This window comes from Gymnodraco acuticeps, unplaced genomic scaffold (genome assembly GCF_902827175.1).
Source record: "Gymnodraco acuticeps unplaced genomic scaffold, fGymAcu1.1, whole genome shotgun sequence".
Lineage (NCBI taxonomy): Eukaryota > Metazoa > Chordata > Actinopteri > Perciformes > Bathydraconidae > Gymnodraco > Gymnodraco acuticeps.
The window spans coordinates 3,433,090-3,449,683 of NW_022989843.1; the positions used below are offsets into that span (position 1 = coordinate 3,433,090).

General features: G+C 40.9%; 1 protein-coding gene across 2 annotated transcripts; it reads left to right on the plus strand.

The window, feature by feature from the left end:
* On the plus strand, positions 1 to 13,569 carry rassf2b (Ras association domain family member 2b). Of its 2 annotated transcripts, none has more exons than XM_034238612.1 (11): positions 1 to 204; positions 4,275 to 4,320; positions 5,627 to 5,700; positions 6,220 to 6,295; positions 6,748 to 6,899; positions 7,656 to 7,774; positions 9,985 to 10,127; positions 10,285 to 10,438; positions 10,575 to 10,696; positions 10,825 to 10,922; positions 12,623 to 13,569. In XM_034238612.1, the coding sequence occupies exons 3-11, from the start codon at positions 5,648 to 5,650 to the stop codon at positions 12,690 to 12,692; spliced, it is 987 nt and encodes a 328-aa protein (XP_034094503.1). In that variant the 5' UTR covers positions 1 to 204; positions 4,275 to 4,320; positions 5,627 to 5,647; the 3' UTR covers positions 12,693 to 13,569. The 2 variants fall into 2 exon arrangements, with proteins under 2 accessions (XP_034094503.1, XP_034094512.1); XM_034238621.1 differs by lacking the exon at positions 1 to 204 and adding an exon at positions 1,947 to 2,089.
* The last annotated feature ends 3,025 nt before the right edge of the window (positions 13,570 to 16,594 follow it).

A 16,594-nucleotide genomic window follows, 5' to 3' on the forward strand; every position in this document is an offset into this window, starting at 1 on the left:
CTCGTGGCCGGGCCCCACTAAGCTGCTGTGCGCGAGCTCCGCCACGGCAGATGGACCTCTCGCGCTCTCCTCCTGGATGCACGCGCCCCTGTGATTGTTTCCGACGACAGGAAAAGCGAACGAGTTAACCGAGGATTTCACCGCTAAAAGACAGGCCAGCCGTACCGAGTAGGAGAACCGGAGAACCTGCGTTTACGGAGTTAGGTAAGCCGAGATATGAGCTCTTAAAGTCGACAGGAATCACGCTGGAGCCTCGTTGTAGCGTGATGCAGTCTCTGCGTTGGTGTGTTTTTACAAGAAGAAGACTTTAAAATGTTTTCACGACATTAAATGAAAATTAGATAAATGTATTTATTGTATAAAATCACACTCGATAAATGTATGGAGTAAACAATCTCTAGTATGAGCTGTGTGGTGAATTGAAATCACATGCAGTAATGACAGGCATGCTCGGTAGCACTGATGTCTAAAATTAGGGCATAAAATGACAAAAAAACTCGGTTTTTGTTACATTTGGTTTCTAGCAGGGAGTGTGCATACAGCTGTGCGTTAGTAAAAACAGGTTACATAACAAGCAATAAGACTCCTCTCAGCACACATAAGGCTGGATAGACAGAAAGTGAATAATGTTCTGGCTTTATACAGCTTGTGAAACTATAACAGCCTTTCCATAAACAAAACCTCCATGAAGCTTGTAAGGCTCAGTGTTTGTTCAGACTGTTTCAGAGAGGTCTGCATTCAATCATACAGACAAGCTCCAGAATGACTGTTCAGTTGAATTAACAACCCTAAGTATTAAACAAGACTATAATTAGGATTCTTTGAAGCAGTGTGATACTAGACTGCATTAGTTTTAGGTAGGTGTTTGAAAAGGTAGTAACTGAGTGTTCTCTTAATCTTTAATGAAGTATCCAGTCAACAACGACTGCAATGGATAGCAAAAAGAGTCCATGGTGACATCTTACAGTGTCTTTTGTGTCCGACCAAACAGTACAAAACCTGAAGATATTTGATTTAGCATCATATAAGAATACAACACTATTACATTTTCACTAAAAGTTTGAACTATTCCTCATTAAAATGTCTAAAACCGTTAAATATATACTGTTAAGTTGCGTATTTACCAACCGTAATGTCCAATATCCCAAATGTTTCCAACAAATATCTAATTTTAAGCAAAATAACGTAGCATTTCATCTGTAATTGCCTGTAATGTCGACTTTTACCCTTTGTATACTTTACCTAACCAGGACAAGCTGACTGCAGTTGCAAACTCCCATGATCCCATGCTTCTTCAGAATGCCCCAAAACTGTCTTTCTTTATTGTTTGATCAAGAGACCCCTAGTTGCAGATAATTAAAGACTGAGTGTTAGAAATCTAGAACCAGTGAATATTTATCCATTTATGGCTTTGAAAAACACTGTAATAATGATTGATCAATCACCAAAACAGCTGCAGAAACACATCTTCTTCCAAATCGTTGCAGCTCTACAGTCAGCAAGGGGGCACAAATACTTTCTGCTTTATCGAGAAAATCTGGAAGCCATATTTAGATTCTTGCAGCGCTTTCTGACAACCTCAGTATTCCTAACGAGGAGCAGGAGACACACACACACACACACACACACTATTTTTGGCTCGATGCTGTGGACTAGTTTCTGGAGCTCAGATGTTTTTCGTGTTGCTATGACAATGCTGACAATAGTGAGGCAGAGCAATAGTAATGTGGAGGCTGGAGGCAGGGGAGGTGGTGGGTTTGAAAGCGGACAGGAGGAGGTTTAGAGCCATTCATTGTGCATTTCAGCCAGAGACTTTGACAGAGGAGGTTCAGAGGCAACAGGGCAAGAGGGCAGAAAACAAGCCTGCATGTGTGTCAATGAAAGAGAGAGGGAGAGAGTGGAGGGGGGGGGGCGGGGAAGTCAGGAAGTTGTGGTCATGAGTTTTAATAGCATGGTGGATGGCTTCTAGTCTTTCACAAGGAAATCACAAAGGACACGGAGCAGAGAACTGAATGGGAAAAACAGTCCAGACGACGGGAGAGGTCATCTTTCACAAATCTGGAAAAAATGGATAAATCAAGTGAGTGAGGTAAGGAACAACTGGACAGATGAAGGCAACAAGAGACGTAAAGATACGGAGAGAGGAGGAGATGGAGGCTGAGGATTGGCTGATGTTTTAATGAGGCACAGGGGGATTCAGGAAGTCAATGAGATCCACATTTGGAGAAGAAACAGGACTGGTTCAGCTGTCTGCGTCTGGCTGCATTTATTTAGCTGCTGTTGGTTTCTATCGAAAGGCAGAGATAGCGGTGGCTTTCTGCAGCCATTAAATGTCACACAGATCATCTCCACAGAGACCAGGTCCTCTGGTTATAACTTGAGAACAGCTATTACTGGTCTGAAACTGTTTTTTGTTATGCATCTAGGTAACCATACAAGTATTCAAAACAATTACATCTTCAGAAGACTCTAAACTTGAAGTAAAAATGTCAAGGCAGAACTTGCTTTTGCTGTTGCTTTATGAAAGCTGCATGCATTTTAAAATGTTTTTCTCTATTCAAGGGAATACATGGTATACATGTCTGCTATAGATGATATGACTTTTATTCTGCATCCTAACACCAACAGCAGATACTTAACATTATTTACGACAGGGAATGACACTCATCAGCTTTAAAGGTTAAATGTCTGATTTGATCTTTATATCCTGAGGTAACATCAGAGAGGGATCGCTGCTATCAGATGTCAGATAGTTCACTCTAAGTTCACGTTGGTCTTGTGACACAATTAAAACATTGTGTTGGTTTGACAGCCGGCCGCCCTTCTGTCTGACCGCTGGTTCAGACGCTACGAGCACAGCGCCCTTAACCACGGCGGCAGTATTAAAGACTAATGATTCCTTTGTGTCGCTGAACGGCGGAGCTTCTGAGCGCTTGACAGGGCTAATATAGGTGCTGAAATATTGATAGGCCTTGGCAGGGGGCTGGGCTGATTGGTGTTTAATAATTAATGAATCCACAATAACTGAACACATTTATTTCAGAGATTGACAGGCTCTTGATATCAGCACTGTGTGTTGAAAGCTGCTACATTACTCCACATGTCAGGTTTTAAATATCTTTGTTTACAATGTTTAGGCATGTGTGTGACCTAGATGAGGATATTGGCAGTTATGTCAATCAATCGATCGATTAATCAATCAATCAATGTTTATTTATATAGCCCAATATCACAAATGTTACATTTGTCTCAGTGGACTTTACAGTTTGTACAGAATATCAGTATGACAATACGACACCCTCTGTCCTTAGACCCTCACATCGTACAAGGAAAAACTTCCGGAGAAAACCCACAGTTTAAAGGGAAAAATGGGAGAAACCTCAAGGAGAGCAACAGAGGAGGGATCCCTCTCCCAGGACGGACAGACGTGCAATAGATGCCGTGTGTAAATTGAAAAGATAATACATTTGCAACATAGGTAGTCCAAATGTTTGGAAATGCATGTGTGTATAATAGGAAGATGAATCCACGAGGATGTCAACAATCCTCAGGAAGGACCGCAGAGACAGGTTCAGCCACGACTCGAAGTCCAGAACTCAGATCCAGGACTCAGGATCCAGGACTCAGAATGCAGGACTCAGGACCACAGCAACAGGATCAGCCACGACTCAGGATCCCGACATAGATATCAAAAATAAATGTGGGGGAAGCTGGGTTATTCGGAACATGAGAGTACACAGGTACAGACAGACAGAAGGAAGAAGCAAGATGTCCCCCGACAGTCTAAGCCTATAGCAGCAAAACTAGGGGCTGGATCTAATCAGCCCTAACTATAAGCTTTATCAAAAAGGAAGGTCTTAAGCGCACTCTTAAAAACGGATAGGGTGTCTTCCGCCCGAACACAAACAAGAAGCTCATTCCACAAATGTGGAGCTTGATAAGAACATAAAATGCTTATGTGTGTGTATTATACATTTTTCTACCTGTACTCCTGTGTGTGATAACTATTTGTTTGGCTGTGCATGATAAATCATCCGAGCTGCTTGAATTGAGGAAGTTTTGGGCCATGTCAGGGCGAGTGTCAGTTTCCTGTGTGACTGACTGAGCAAAGGAGGAAGCGATTTAACGGAAGGGGAGCACTTCCTTTAAACGCCCCCACTTCTTCCTCGTCTGATCACTGTCACAAGAAAAGACGTTTGAAGACAACACTAATCTGCTAATACCTGAGGATACGTAAAGAGACCACCTACCTAAACATTTCTCTCTCTCTCCAGCTCCCTCTCTCTGGTGAATCAACAACATCACACCGTCTTCACTACGGTAAGATCACTGTAGTCTTGTTACTGATATTTACACCACGTTTATTTGGCAGCATGTCTGGATATTTGATATGTTATAGAGGCACTCACTGTGTTCTGCACTTTAACTGTAACAACGATAATATTAAAACCAATGAGAACTTGATGTTCACTGCAATGGATTACACAGCATACACAAATGTCTCAAGACCCCTCATTTATTTGAATCCTATACCAGCATGAATGGAAACCATTGGTACCTTTGTACCAAAAGAACACAAATAATGCTGAATCAGGTCATGGTGATGTGGAAACAACATGGACGCTACAAAGCAGATGTGAAGCATTTCATTGCTCAGTGAGTCTAAACAACATCTTTTAGTCAATTATTTGCCAACACATTCTCCCTCTCATATTTCCTTATCTAGGAATATCTTGAATTTGAATAAACTCACTCAATGTTACTAATACTTTCAACACATTTAGTGTTTTATCTACATAAGCACTCATGTAAAGCCACTTTATAAAATATCTTAATATTAGATGTGATGATAAAGGCTTTGGGAGTGAGTCAAATGTTGCTTCAGGTACATTGTAAGTGCTTGAAGTGCTTTAAAAGACAGAGAGAAAACAATATTCGTTCCAGGAAAAAAGTCTAGACTCATTTTTTTGGGAGTTGGAGATGACTCCTCTTGGATGAGTCATGAAACAGCTTTTTTCATTCCTCCATTACTTTATGTCACAGATATACTGCACTTACTGTGTGCATGGAAACACATGTGATCGATAAATGCATATGATGGTTTGCTCTGGGATAAACGTTAAAGCAGCTGAAAGGATTTGGCGGCAGAGTGGCACAGCTGTCCTCCACCTGTTCCTCTCCTTCCGGTCCTGCCTCCTCAAAGACGGAAACACACTAAGACCAAGCAGAGAGGGAAGGGAAACTCTACAGGGCGATGGCTGAGTGCCATTTAAAACAGCTGCAAGTGTGCACAAGGAGAGAATCTCTTTCCTTTAGAACTGAAAGGAAAGAGAATATATATTGTAGGAAAGAGGAGGAAGAGAGCAGCTGTCTCCCTCCATCACACACCAAGTGTTTGGATTGTCTGCTGTTAACTATGAGTTGATCTGTCTCCTGAAGGAAATACGTTGACAGGAAACTAGATATGATCTGCTGTTATTGTTAATGTAAGGAGCTCCTCCTCCTCCTCCTCTGTGGGCTTCTTGTCTCTGTGTCTGTTGCTGGCTGCTGGTCATGAGGAGTCATGAGACTATCAGACGGATGAAAAAGTTTGAACTCATCTCTGTGTTGCTTCTTTGTCCCTCAGCTCCTCTCATGCTGGCTGACGATGGATAATACAGAGTGTGGGGTTCAGATCGGAGAGAACAAGTTCATCAGGAAGTAAGGATTAAATACCTTGTTGTTTCTGACCCTTGTATACAAACGCCTGCTTATAACAGTTTATTTTCCCCATTGTAAACCTATGTTAAAACATCCAATGTATGGTGTTGAATCCCATTGTGTGAAATAATGGTTTTACAGCCTGTTCATAATTTCATGTTAAAGCTAACTTGTGCATACTTTACTTTACACTTCTGACAATTTTTCGAACATGCATACATTTATTGGTTGATTTAAGGATGCAGTAAATACGTATTTGACCAGTAAGTACCAGCCCATATACTTTAGAATTACGAGACACCAACAAATATAATATTTTCAAGAAGATCAAAAAATAAAAACGTCTATGCGCATGTAAATCTATGTCTGTTTTTGTGAAGCACTTATATATTTACAGTTTGCTTGACATTTTAATTCAAATATACTTGACTTGTCAGTTAGAGTAAGTTTGCTTAAAAGACGCAGCATACTCCTTTAAACAGTATTTCCTCCTCAGTGATTCAACATCTCTGTCTCCAGGGCAACCGTCCTCTCACATCTGAAGACGTACAACCTCTACTATGAAGGACAAAATCTGCAGCTCAGACACAGAGAGGTGTGTGTGTGTGTGTGTGTGTGTGTGTGTGTGTGTGTGTGTGTGTGTGTGTGTGTGTGTGTGTGTGTGTGTGTGTGTGTGTGTGTGTGTGTGTGTGTGTGTGTGTGTGTGTGTGTGTGTGTGTGTGTGTGTGTGTGTGTGTGTGTGTGTGTGTGTGTGTGTGTGTGTGTGTGTGTGTGTGTGTGTGTGTGTGTGTGTGTGTGTGTGTGTGTGTGTGTGTGTGTGTTTTCATTCATTCTTATTTGAAGGTTTCATCATCTGCCTTTTCAACAGAGGCTCTCCTCACCGTCTGTCTCCCTCCTTCCTGTCTCCCTTTTTACTTGCTCTCTCTCATTCAGTGCAATTTAATATACCCTACCCATTATAGGCTGCATCCCAAAGGGGTAATAAACGTCCATTGTGTGTGTTTATTTATGTGTTTGCATTGACCACGGCTCCTCTCTCTTGAGCAGGAAGAGGGGGAGCTGATCGTCGAGGGCTTGCTGAATATCTTCTGGGGCCTGCGGCGACCAATCAGGCTTCAGATGCAGGATGACCACGAGCGGATCCGGCCCCCCCCCTCCTCCACGTCCTGGCACTCGGGTTGCAACCTGGACAGTCAGGGGTAAGAGGTCCAGACGGATCCCGTTACACCTCTCTGACCGGAAATGGTGATACACAGGGGGTCAGTGGGGCGGCAGATATAGATTATGTATCTGGTTTGTCTGATGGAAAATAAGGTTCAATAAGATGTATTGATTTCCTCAGTTTGCTAAATCCTCTTGGCAATGCTACAGAGACAAAGGTGAACCTTTTAACCCACGTCTCTGGCTCAGTTTTGGATTTTACCCTGAGCTTCCACAGATCAAGTTGTGTCATTAGACTTCAAGCCCCATTACTGCTCTGTAATCCCATTCATCTGAAGAAGCTATTCTTGTTGAGCTCACGGGCATGCAGCTGACATTTAAAATAACATCAACCCTTCATATGAAGGGACGTTAACCTTAAAGTAACTAAATCACAGTTAAATCAAAGCTGTTAAGTTGCTGTTTATTAGGGGCATTGATTACTGGCAACTAAAAGGTCCCACCATCAGGTTCAAGAAGAAACATACATACAAGCGCTTAAACAAAAAGTTTCATAGAGGCCAACAAACCCATACTTAATATGCTTGAACATAAATTCAAAAATAAATAAATATTACTTTTAATATCTAAGGAAATACCGTCACAAAATACTGTATCAACAAAGAGGAACAGCTGTCACAAGATGAAACTAAACGACAGGGATGTACCTTAACTGTGTTTAGGTAGTGTGTGTGTTTGTGAAAGACTGTGGAATTGGTGTTGACGTTATTGTCTCTCCCTTCTCCTTGTTGAAGTTCCCCCAACGGCACTGACAGTCAAGAGATGACGCAGCAGAGCCCCCCCACAGTGGAGGTGACAGCCCCCGACAGCCAACCAGAGAACGGCGGGGAGATGGAGGAAGAGGAGGCAGAAGGTGAGGGGCTTCATTTTATATCATTTCTATTTATATAACATTATAAATATGTAAACATATGGTATATCAATCTCATGTCTATGGGATACCGTGAACAAAATGAATCCCAGGCAAACTGTATTAATAAATCATTTTCATTTGTTTTATTTGGCTTGAAAGTCACGACAAAAAAAGACTGCATTACGCCATCAGAATAAATGAACTGAACCTTAACAAAGACACTGGACCAAATCTCTGATTAACCCTCAGCTGCTTTATTTAAACGTTGCTGTGGGGTGGAAACCTCTTGCATCTAAAATGGCATCTTTGCATGTGGAAGGAATTAAAGCCTATTTTCAGTCTGTCTAGTTGGATCAGAGGTTCTCAACACTTAAAGGAGTATACTGTATCATTTCATGGGAGTACAAGGTTTGCGTAAGACAGTGGTTCTCAAAGTGGCAAGAAGAACTGCAACCTTCGGGCTTGCCAGTTTAAGGTGCTCTGCAGTGATTCGGTCAGAGCCGCATGCTTTGTTATCAGCTAGCTGTGCAATTGCTCGATAAACCTCTTTAACTGTGATTCCCACTGTGTCACTTTTCACAACATTACCAACTTTGTAGGGGTCACTTTTAACACAATTAAGTATAGTAGAGTAATGTTGCCTCCACAACTCAGTTATGTTATCGGCTCCAGATACTCCCTCTATGGTACATGGTAACGATGTACTGGCCCTGTTCAGAGCTCTCACCTCCTTCCAGAAGCCAGTCACATCATTATGAAGGAGCTTTTCAGCCATAGAGTCCGCTCTCAATGTTTCTGTGTGTTTGTTGACATAACGAACTGCATATTTATGACAGTAAAAAATGAATAAAGTTTAAAAGGGGAGTGATTTGTAAAATATCCATAAAGAAATAGTAAATCTGTTTCCAGTTCTGTTTAATATGGGTGTTGAGAGAGGTATCCATAGATCTCTTCATTTTTGCAAGTGCACCAGATTGATGCTTTTAACTTCAATATTTAAAAATCTTCCCAGGGGAGCTTGCCCCCGGACCCCCCTATGTGAGGTCCACACACCACCTATAAAAATAGCACTTTACCCCTGCTTACACCTATATGTGGCCGTGAGCTGATTATCGAGCCTTCATTGTAACAGTCGCGGGTACACTGTGTATATGCGTGGGGATTGTTGCAGTAGAAAATTCCACGGTAGCGCCCGGTACATTAATGGGAAACCCTAAATGTTTGAGCACCCTCTATGAAACGTCAAGCTACCCCACAGCACCCCAAAATAAATCTCCGGCGCCGCCACTGAGCCTGACTATTTGTGTTGGGGGGGGCCCGACTTTTTTTTTTCTCCAAAGGGGGGGCCTGACAGAAACCACTGGCGTAAGACAATGGTGATACAAAATGTTACATTTCCCTCCAGTGAAGGTATTGTCCATTTATCATACATATTTTAGCAAGAACAAGTGTCTTCCAAACAGGAAAAGTCAGTGTAATAATGTCCTTATTCCAGTGGTAGACATAGAAGTACATTTACTCAAGTACTGTACCTAAGTGCAATAGTGAGGTACTTTCCTTTAGTTTTTCCATTTTATGCTAGTTTATTTCTAAATTGAATATTGTACTTTTAAATGTTATACATTTCATGCACATTATTAGTAACTAGTCTCTGTGCAGATTTAGATTATTAATTCTAACATAAATTCAAATACAAGCAGAATGAATTAAGTTGAATGAGTACTTTAAGTCAATTCTGATGTCCGTACTTTAGTTCCTTTAAGCAAATATTTCAATGAAGACTTTTTTATGTATTTATTTATAACAGTATGTTTACTTGTACTTATGTGAAATACATAAGTACTTTGCCCACCACTGCTTAATTTAACTGTAATTGAACTGTAATTGAACTGCGAGGGAGTGTGGTCGCCTTTCAATCGGGAGGTTGTGGGTTCGTTCCTAGCCATGTGGTCAACATGTCGATGTATCCTTGGGCACTTAACCCTCAGTTGCTCCCGAAGTGGCACGTTGCTCTGTGTGAAGGGGTGAATGATGACTTGTAGTAAGTAAGGCGCTTTGAGGGGTCGTAAAGACTGGATAAAGTGATTCAAAGGTTTTAATGTCATATGCTCATAAGTTACAGTGTAGAAATCTTGAAGTGCTCTATAAATACAGTCAATTTCCCATGAATTAGCACTGATTGACTGTAATACTGACTGTTGATTGGACAGAGGACAGTGAGAGCTCGGCTCAGCTCCTCAGGACGAAGAGCGACGCCGGCGTCTTGAGACGGGGTCAGCGGCGCTCGCCCAGCGACCAGAGGAAGATCAGACGCCATCGCTTCTCCATCAACGGACACTTCTACAACCATAAGGTGATCGAGCGGATCTCTATAGAGTCTGGGACATGTAGTAAACACTGGACAGATGTTTCAGGAAGTTTAAGCTGAGGCTGGGTTTGGCAAAATCTGTTCACAAATATACACACATGAAGTTATAAAGAAAGCTCAACATGTGTTGTTTTCTTTGCAGACATCGGTGTTCACTCCTTCTTTCGGCTCAGTGACTAATGTCCGGATCAACAGCTGCATGAGGACGCCTCAGGTGCTGCGAGTGCTCCTCAACAAGTTCAAAATTGAAAACAGCCCCGATGATTTTGCGCTCTACCTGGTCCATACAAGTGGAGGTGAGTGTCCATCATTCTGTTTATTTCTTGTTTGTCAAGGGAAAGAATTGTTAATGAGGAAAATACTTCAATGGTATTTGTTATGAGTAGTTGTTGTTGTTCTGTTGACTGATTTCTCTGTGTGTTGGTGTTTCAGAGCGTGCGAAGCTGAAGCGCACGGACCACCCTCTGGTGCTCAGAGTGATGCAGGGTCCCTGTGAGCAGGTCTGCAAGGTGTTCCTCATGGAGGCGGACCTCGGAGAAGAAGTCACATATGATGTAAATCCCAGCATTCATTGTAACAGAGATATGAACATGTCTTCCTCCTTTCCTCTGTGTTCCTGTTACCTCACATTAGTCTTCCTGTTTTTGTGCTTTGTCATTATCTTTCTGCTCCCATCCACCAGGTGGCGCAGTATATCAAATTTGAAATGCCGGTCCTGCAGAGTTTCATCACTAAACTGAAAGAGGAGGAGGACAGAGAAGTGCAGAAACTCAGGAGAAGGTACAAGAAAATATAATTTAGGTTTTTTCCTCTTAATCCAAATTACAACACGTGTATCGGATGTTATGAGCGAACTAAAAATGTAATCTACAGTTTCTCTCGATCACTGAGACACGCTTTAGGAAACTGGGATCCAGAAGACTTCTCTTGCAAATGTGTGAACACTTTTTCTTTGTTGTCACACATTTTCACGGCTTCTCTGTAACAGTAAACACAGATCTCTTAGAAATACCTACAACTCTATTGGTGTGTTGAACAAAAGCACAACAGCATTAAATCTGTTAACGGCTAATGAAGAAAGATTGCAGTACAAAAGCTATACCATAATTAATGTTACAAAGTTCAAATTCACCGGCATTAAAATACCTAAACACAAGAACAAAATGAAAAGAGCATCTAAAAACGGCAACAACAACAAAAAAACTGCATCTTTTGAGAAATAATACAATCATGTTGTAATTTGCTTGCTTGACTTTTTTGTCAAATACTATAACTATTTCTAAGTATCAACAAATGGCATTGACATAAAGCATAGGCGGCGCGTGAGGCTCAGGTTTGGGAAGGCTAAATAACTTTCTTTACCTGACGCTGCCCGCCTCCGCCGTCAATAGAAAATAGATCAACTCAGTGAAAGCACCGCCTGCTGACCAATCAAAGCTCAGTGTGCGGAGTTTAAATCTATCAAGTCATATTACAGGAAAAAGGAAATAAAATTTAAACTGCCGTATGCAGAGAAGACGCCGACGTGTCGCACTTATCATTCATATCACATCATCAATCAGATCATCGATCATATAATATCATCATATATCATATATTTCCTTATCTGAGTCAGCTTCTCGAGCCGTATCTGGCCGTGCAACACTTACATTGTCACATACTGTATGCAGAAGTATTATTTTAAGCAACACATTAGGTTGACGAAACACTCAACTCAAATGTAATAAAGTCAGATCCACTCGTGTTTTAGATGGGGCAGTATCATAAACCTGTTACGCTTTCAAACACTCGGTAGTTATTTTTTAACCAGTTGTTCTGTATTCTCCTTGCAGGTGCAACTCTGTGGCTTGTATCCTGGATTATATGTTTAAGTCATGGATATTTAAAGTTCATATTTGTCTAATATTAGTTTACTTTTCATTAATGAAGTATGATGTTGCGCTGTCAGTACACTTGTCCCTGTTTGTGATTGGTCAAATGTAGCTAACCCCGCCCCTTTCACGTGAACACGCTCTCAGCTGGAGAGAGAAACCCTGGCTTGATTTACCGAGTTGATAACCAGCGTCGTAGGACCGTTTAGCGAGATCGCGTTTGTTAGGGTTAGTTAAGATAACTCAAACATATCCAGGGTATGTTGAACTGGCTTCGTAGTACAGGGCACAGGTGGCTGCATAGCAGCGCTAATGTCAAAGACACAACATTATGCATTATATTTTTATTTTACCAGGATGCGACAAAAATATTTGGGAAGGCTTAGCCTTCCCTAGCCTACAGTACCCTGACATAAAGCATCAATTAAGATTAAACTGGTTCATATTGAAGGCTTTGGATGTCCATTGGGTTGTGGCTGATCTGAATAATATATTAATTTGAACACGTGTTGTTGTTTTTTGAGTCTAAGAACCTTTTGCTAATAATTGTGTCACACATCACCCTTATTTAATTATTCTCTCTCTTAATGTCTCTGCTTTTCCTTGCAGGTATACGTACCTGCGGTGTATTATTGAGAAGCAGCTGGGGTGTCTTCCAGAGGGCTCAACGTGTATGTGATCTCCTCTAACTGTCAGAGGACCACACCCCCCACCGTCTGTGACAACATGACAAGAAGTACGTGTTTCAGTGGTCACCCTGCTCCTCCTGAACTCCTGCCCTGCATGGAGTCCTGTTTTCTCTAAACCCTTCAATCAAATCAACCTACAGACAAAACTTTAACATGCTTTATTCATGTGCATGTTAAGTGGGACCATCTCAGCAATAGTCTTCTTTTATATTTGTCCTCACACACAGAAAGACATTCCTCTACTTCAGTGCTGTATTTTTCAAAATGAGACACCCATCTTCTGTTTACCCTTCAGATTGCAAGCTGATACCCACAATGTAAGCACAAACATCATGTAATTTGGCTCTAATAAGGGGCCTGTAAATGGTATTCTTAAAGCACAAATGTACAAACTAAATTAAACTGAAATAAAGTCCCTGTAGTGGTTTCAGCACAACGTCAGACCGCACAGTGTCTGTTGGTGTGAAACGACCAGCTGCGTGCCTTTCATGTTCCTCGCTCTTTGAGAACGTGGTAATGTTGTGATTGGAGGAATTGAACCGACCCTGAGCTGTGAAGTTCACTGCGGGGATTATTCAAGGTCGAGTCAACACGTAATCTGTTTATGTTGTGACCGTCAGTCTGTTGTTCTGCTGCAGACATTCAAACTGAAAGTTAAGGACATTTTATGATTGAGGTTAAAGAAAAAAAATAATAATTGAGATTGAAGTTTGGCTTTTTGTCAAATACTTTTTTGAATAGAGTTGAATGTTTCTTGTATATTTGTATAAAAACAGCTGGTTAGCTTAGCACACCACAAAGACTGGAAACAGCTTGCTCTGAAGGTAATAAAACCAGCACAGCTTGACAATTAACACCAGTGGGTAAATAATAAAAGTAGAAGAATAATTTGTTGATGCTGAAGCTGGGTAACCATTCTGTGTTGTTTGAGGCAAGGCAAGTTTATTTATATAGCACTTTTCAACACAAGGCAATTCAAAGTGCTTTACAAAAAACGAAAGACATTAAGAAAATGGCATTTAAAATCAGTCATTAAAAAGAAAAGATAATAAAATAAACATTAAAAGAAAAAATACATGGATAAAAGTTACAGTGCAGTTTAAGATGTGAATAGTTCAATTAAAAGCAGCGGCAAAAATAAAAGTCTTTAGTCTGGATTTAAAAGTAGTCAGAGTTGCAGCGGACCTGCAGTTTTCTGGGAGTTTGTTCCGGATATTTGGAGCATAATAACTGAATGCTGCTTTACCATGTTTAGTTCTGACTCTGGGGACAGAAAGCTGACCAGTCCCTGAAGACCTGAGAGATCTGGATGGTTCATAATTTAGCAGTAGGTCAGAAATGTAATTTGGGCCTAAACCATTCAGTGCTTTATAAACCAGCAGCAGTATTTTGAAATCTATTCTTTGACACACAGGAAGCCAGTGTAAAGACTTCAGAACTGGAGTGATGTGATCCACTTTCTTAGTGTTAGTGAGGACTCGAGCAGCAGCGTTCTGAATCAGCTGCAGCTTTCTAATAGATTTTTTAGTGAGACCTGTGAAGACACCATTGCAGTAGTCGAGTCTACTGAAGATAAAAGCATGGACAAGTTTTTCCAAATCCTGCTGTGACATTAGTCTTTTAATCCTAGATATGTTCTTTAGGTGATAGTAGGCTGATTTAGTAACTGTTTTAATGTAACTGTTGAAACTCAGGTCAGAGTCCATGACTACACCTAGATTTCTGGCTTTATCTGTTGTTTTGAACATTGCAGACTGAAGCTCAGCGCTAACTTTTATACGTTCTGCCTTGGCTCCAAAAACCATTACCTCAGTTTTATCTTTGTTTAATTGGAGAAAGTTCTGACACATCCAGTCATTGATTTGTTCAATGCACTTACTCAGTGTTTGAATTGGAGCATAGTCTCCTGGTGAAATTGTTACGTAAATGTGTGTGTCATCCGCATAGCTATGGTAACTTATTTTGTTGTTTTTCATTATCTGAGCCAGTGGTAGCATGTAGATGTTAAAGAGAAGAGGCCCCAAGATGGAGCCTTGAGGTACCCCACATGTCATATTTGTCAACTCAGATGTGTATTTACCTATAGAAACAAAGTTTTTTCTGTCCTTTAAGTAGGATTCAAACCAATTTAGAACTGTTTCCGAAAGTCCCACCCAGTTTTCCAGTCGGTCTAGTAATATGCTGTGGTCAACAGTGTCAAACGCAGCACTGAGATCTAATAATACTAACACTGAAGTTCTGCCACTGTCTGTGTTTAAGTGGATGTCATTAAAGACCTTTACAAGAGCAGTCTCAGTGCTGTGGTTTGGACGAAAGCCTGACTGGAATACATCGAAACAACTATTTAAATGCAAGAAATTACTCAACTGTTGAAAAACAACTTTTTCAATGATTTTACCTAGAAATGGCAGGTTTGATATGGGCCTGTAATTGTTCATTACTGAAGCATTTAGATTATTCTTTTTTAAGAGCGGTTTAATGACTGCAGTTTTCAGGGCCTGTGGAAAAATACCTGAGTGAAGAGATTTGTTTACTATATGAAGTAGATCTGAGGCCATGCAACGAAAAACATTTTTGAAAAATCCTGTTGGAATAATATCAAGGCAGCAGGAGGAGGATTTCTGAAGTTGAATAATGTCCTCTAGGTTTTTTTCATTAATCTAAGGGAATTGTGTCATGGTGTTTGAATTGATATTAGGTGGACATAGGGACAACACATTTGCTGTTCCTGATGCAGAGGCACTGACTGCTTGTCTGATTTTCTGAATTTTGTCAGTGAAAAAGGAGGCAAAATCATTGCACGCCCTGGTGGATAGAAATTCAGAGGCTACTGACACTGGGGGGTTAGTTAGTCTGTCAACGGTAGCAAACAAGGCACGTGTATTGTTTTTGTTTTTGGTAATGATGTCAGAGAAGAACGACTGTCGTGCGTTTTTCAATTCCAAATTATAAAGGCCAAGTCTCTCTTTATAGATTTCAAAGTGAACCTGGAGATTTGTTTTTCGCCACCTACGTTCAGCTTTTCGACACTCTCTTTTTTCTGCTCTCACGGTCATGGCCTTTCTCCATGGAGATATTTTCTTGCCAGACACTTCCTTTACCTTAGTTGGAGCAATGGCATCTATAACATTTTTAATTTTTGAATTAAAATGATCTACTAGCTCATTTACTGAGATGTTAGCAGGGGCAAGTGTGGAAGAAAAATTCTGAGTAAACATTTCCCTAGTATTTTCAGTTAAATATCGCTTTGTGGTTACCTCTTTTTGAACATTTTTGTGAACAGAAATAGAGCTCTCAAAGAACACACAGGAATGGTCAGAGAGTGCAACATCAGTCACCACAATCTTAGAGATATTCAGACCCTTTGAGATAATTAAGTCCAGAGTGTGCCCCTTATTGTGCGTGGGCTCCGTCACATGCTGAGTCAGTCCATAGCTATCAAGAACACAAAACAGTTCTTTTGCCCCTCTGTCCTGGGGGTTGTCAACATGGATGTTAAAATCACCAACAATGACTAGACGGTCAAAGTCAATACACACTATAGACAGCAGTTCAGTAAAGTCATCAAAAAAGCTTGCACAGTATTTGGGTGGTCTATAGATATTTACCAGTTTGAGAACCCACATTTAAAACAAAGGAGGATAATATTAATTATTTAGGGCTAGAAAAAACAATAAATCCTCTCGATCACTGAAGAGATATCGTGTGGTGAAAGTATGATCTCCTGTCAGCTCTGGGCCTTTCCGAGATAGAAATCCAGGCCACTATTCTGTAACACTCCTGGAGTATTCATACTGCTGTTTCCCCTCTAGATGCCACTAAAACTCACACACTGCCCCTTTAAAAGAAAAGTGGGGCCCCTGTTTGATTTCTGGACTGCAGTTCTCACTTG

Excerpts from the sequence above, each read along its gene's own strand:
- rassf2b (XM_034238612.1), top strand. The coding sequence starts at position 5,648 with ATGGATAATACAGAGTGTGGGGTTCAGATCGGAGAGAACAAGTTCATC. Across the intron at positions 7,775-9,984 it reads GGAGGAAGAGGAGGCAGAAG|AGGACAGTGAGAGCTCGGCT; the intron begins GTGAGGGGCTTC and ends TTGATTGGACAG. Across the intron at positions 10,439-10,574 it reads CCTGGTCCATACAAGTGGAG|AGCGTGCGAAGCTGAAGCGC; the intron begins GTGAGTGTCCAT and ends TTGGTGTTTCAG.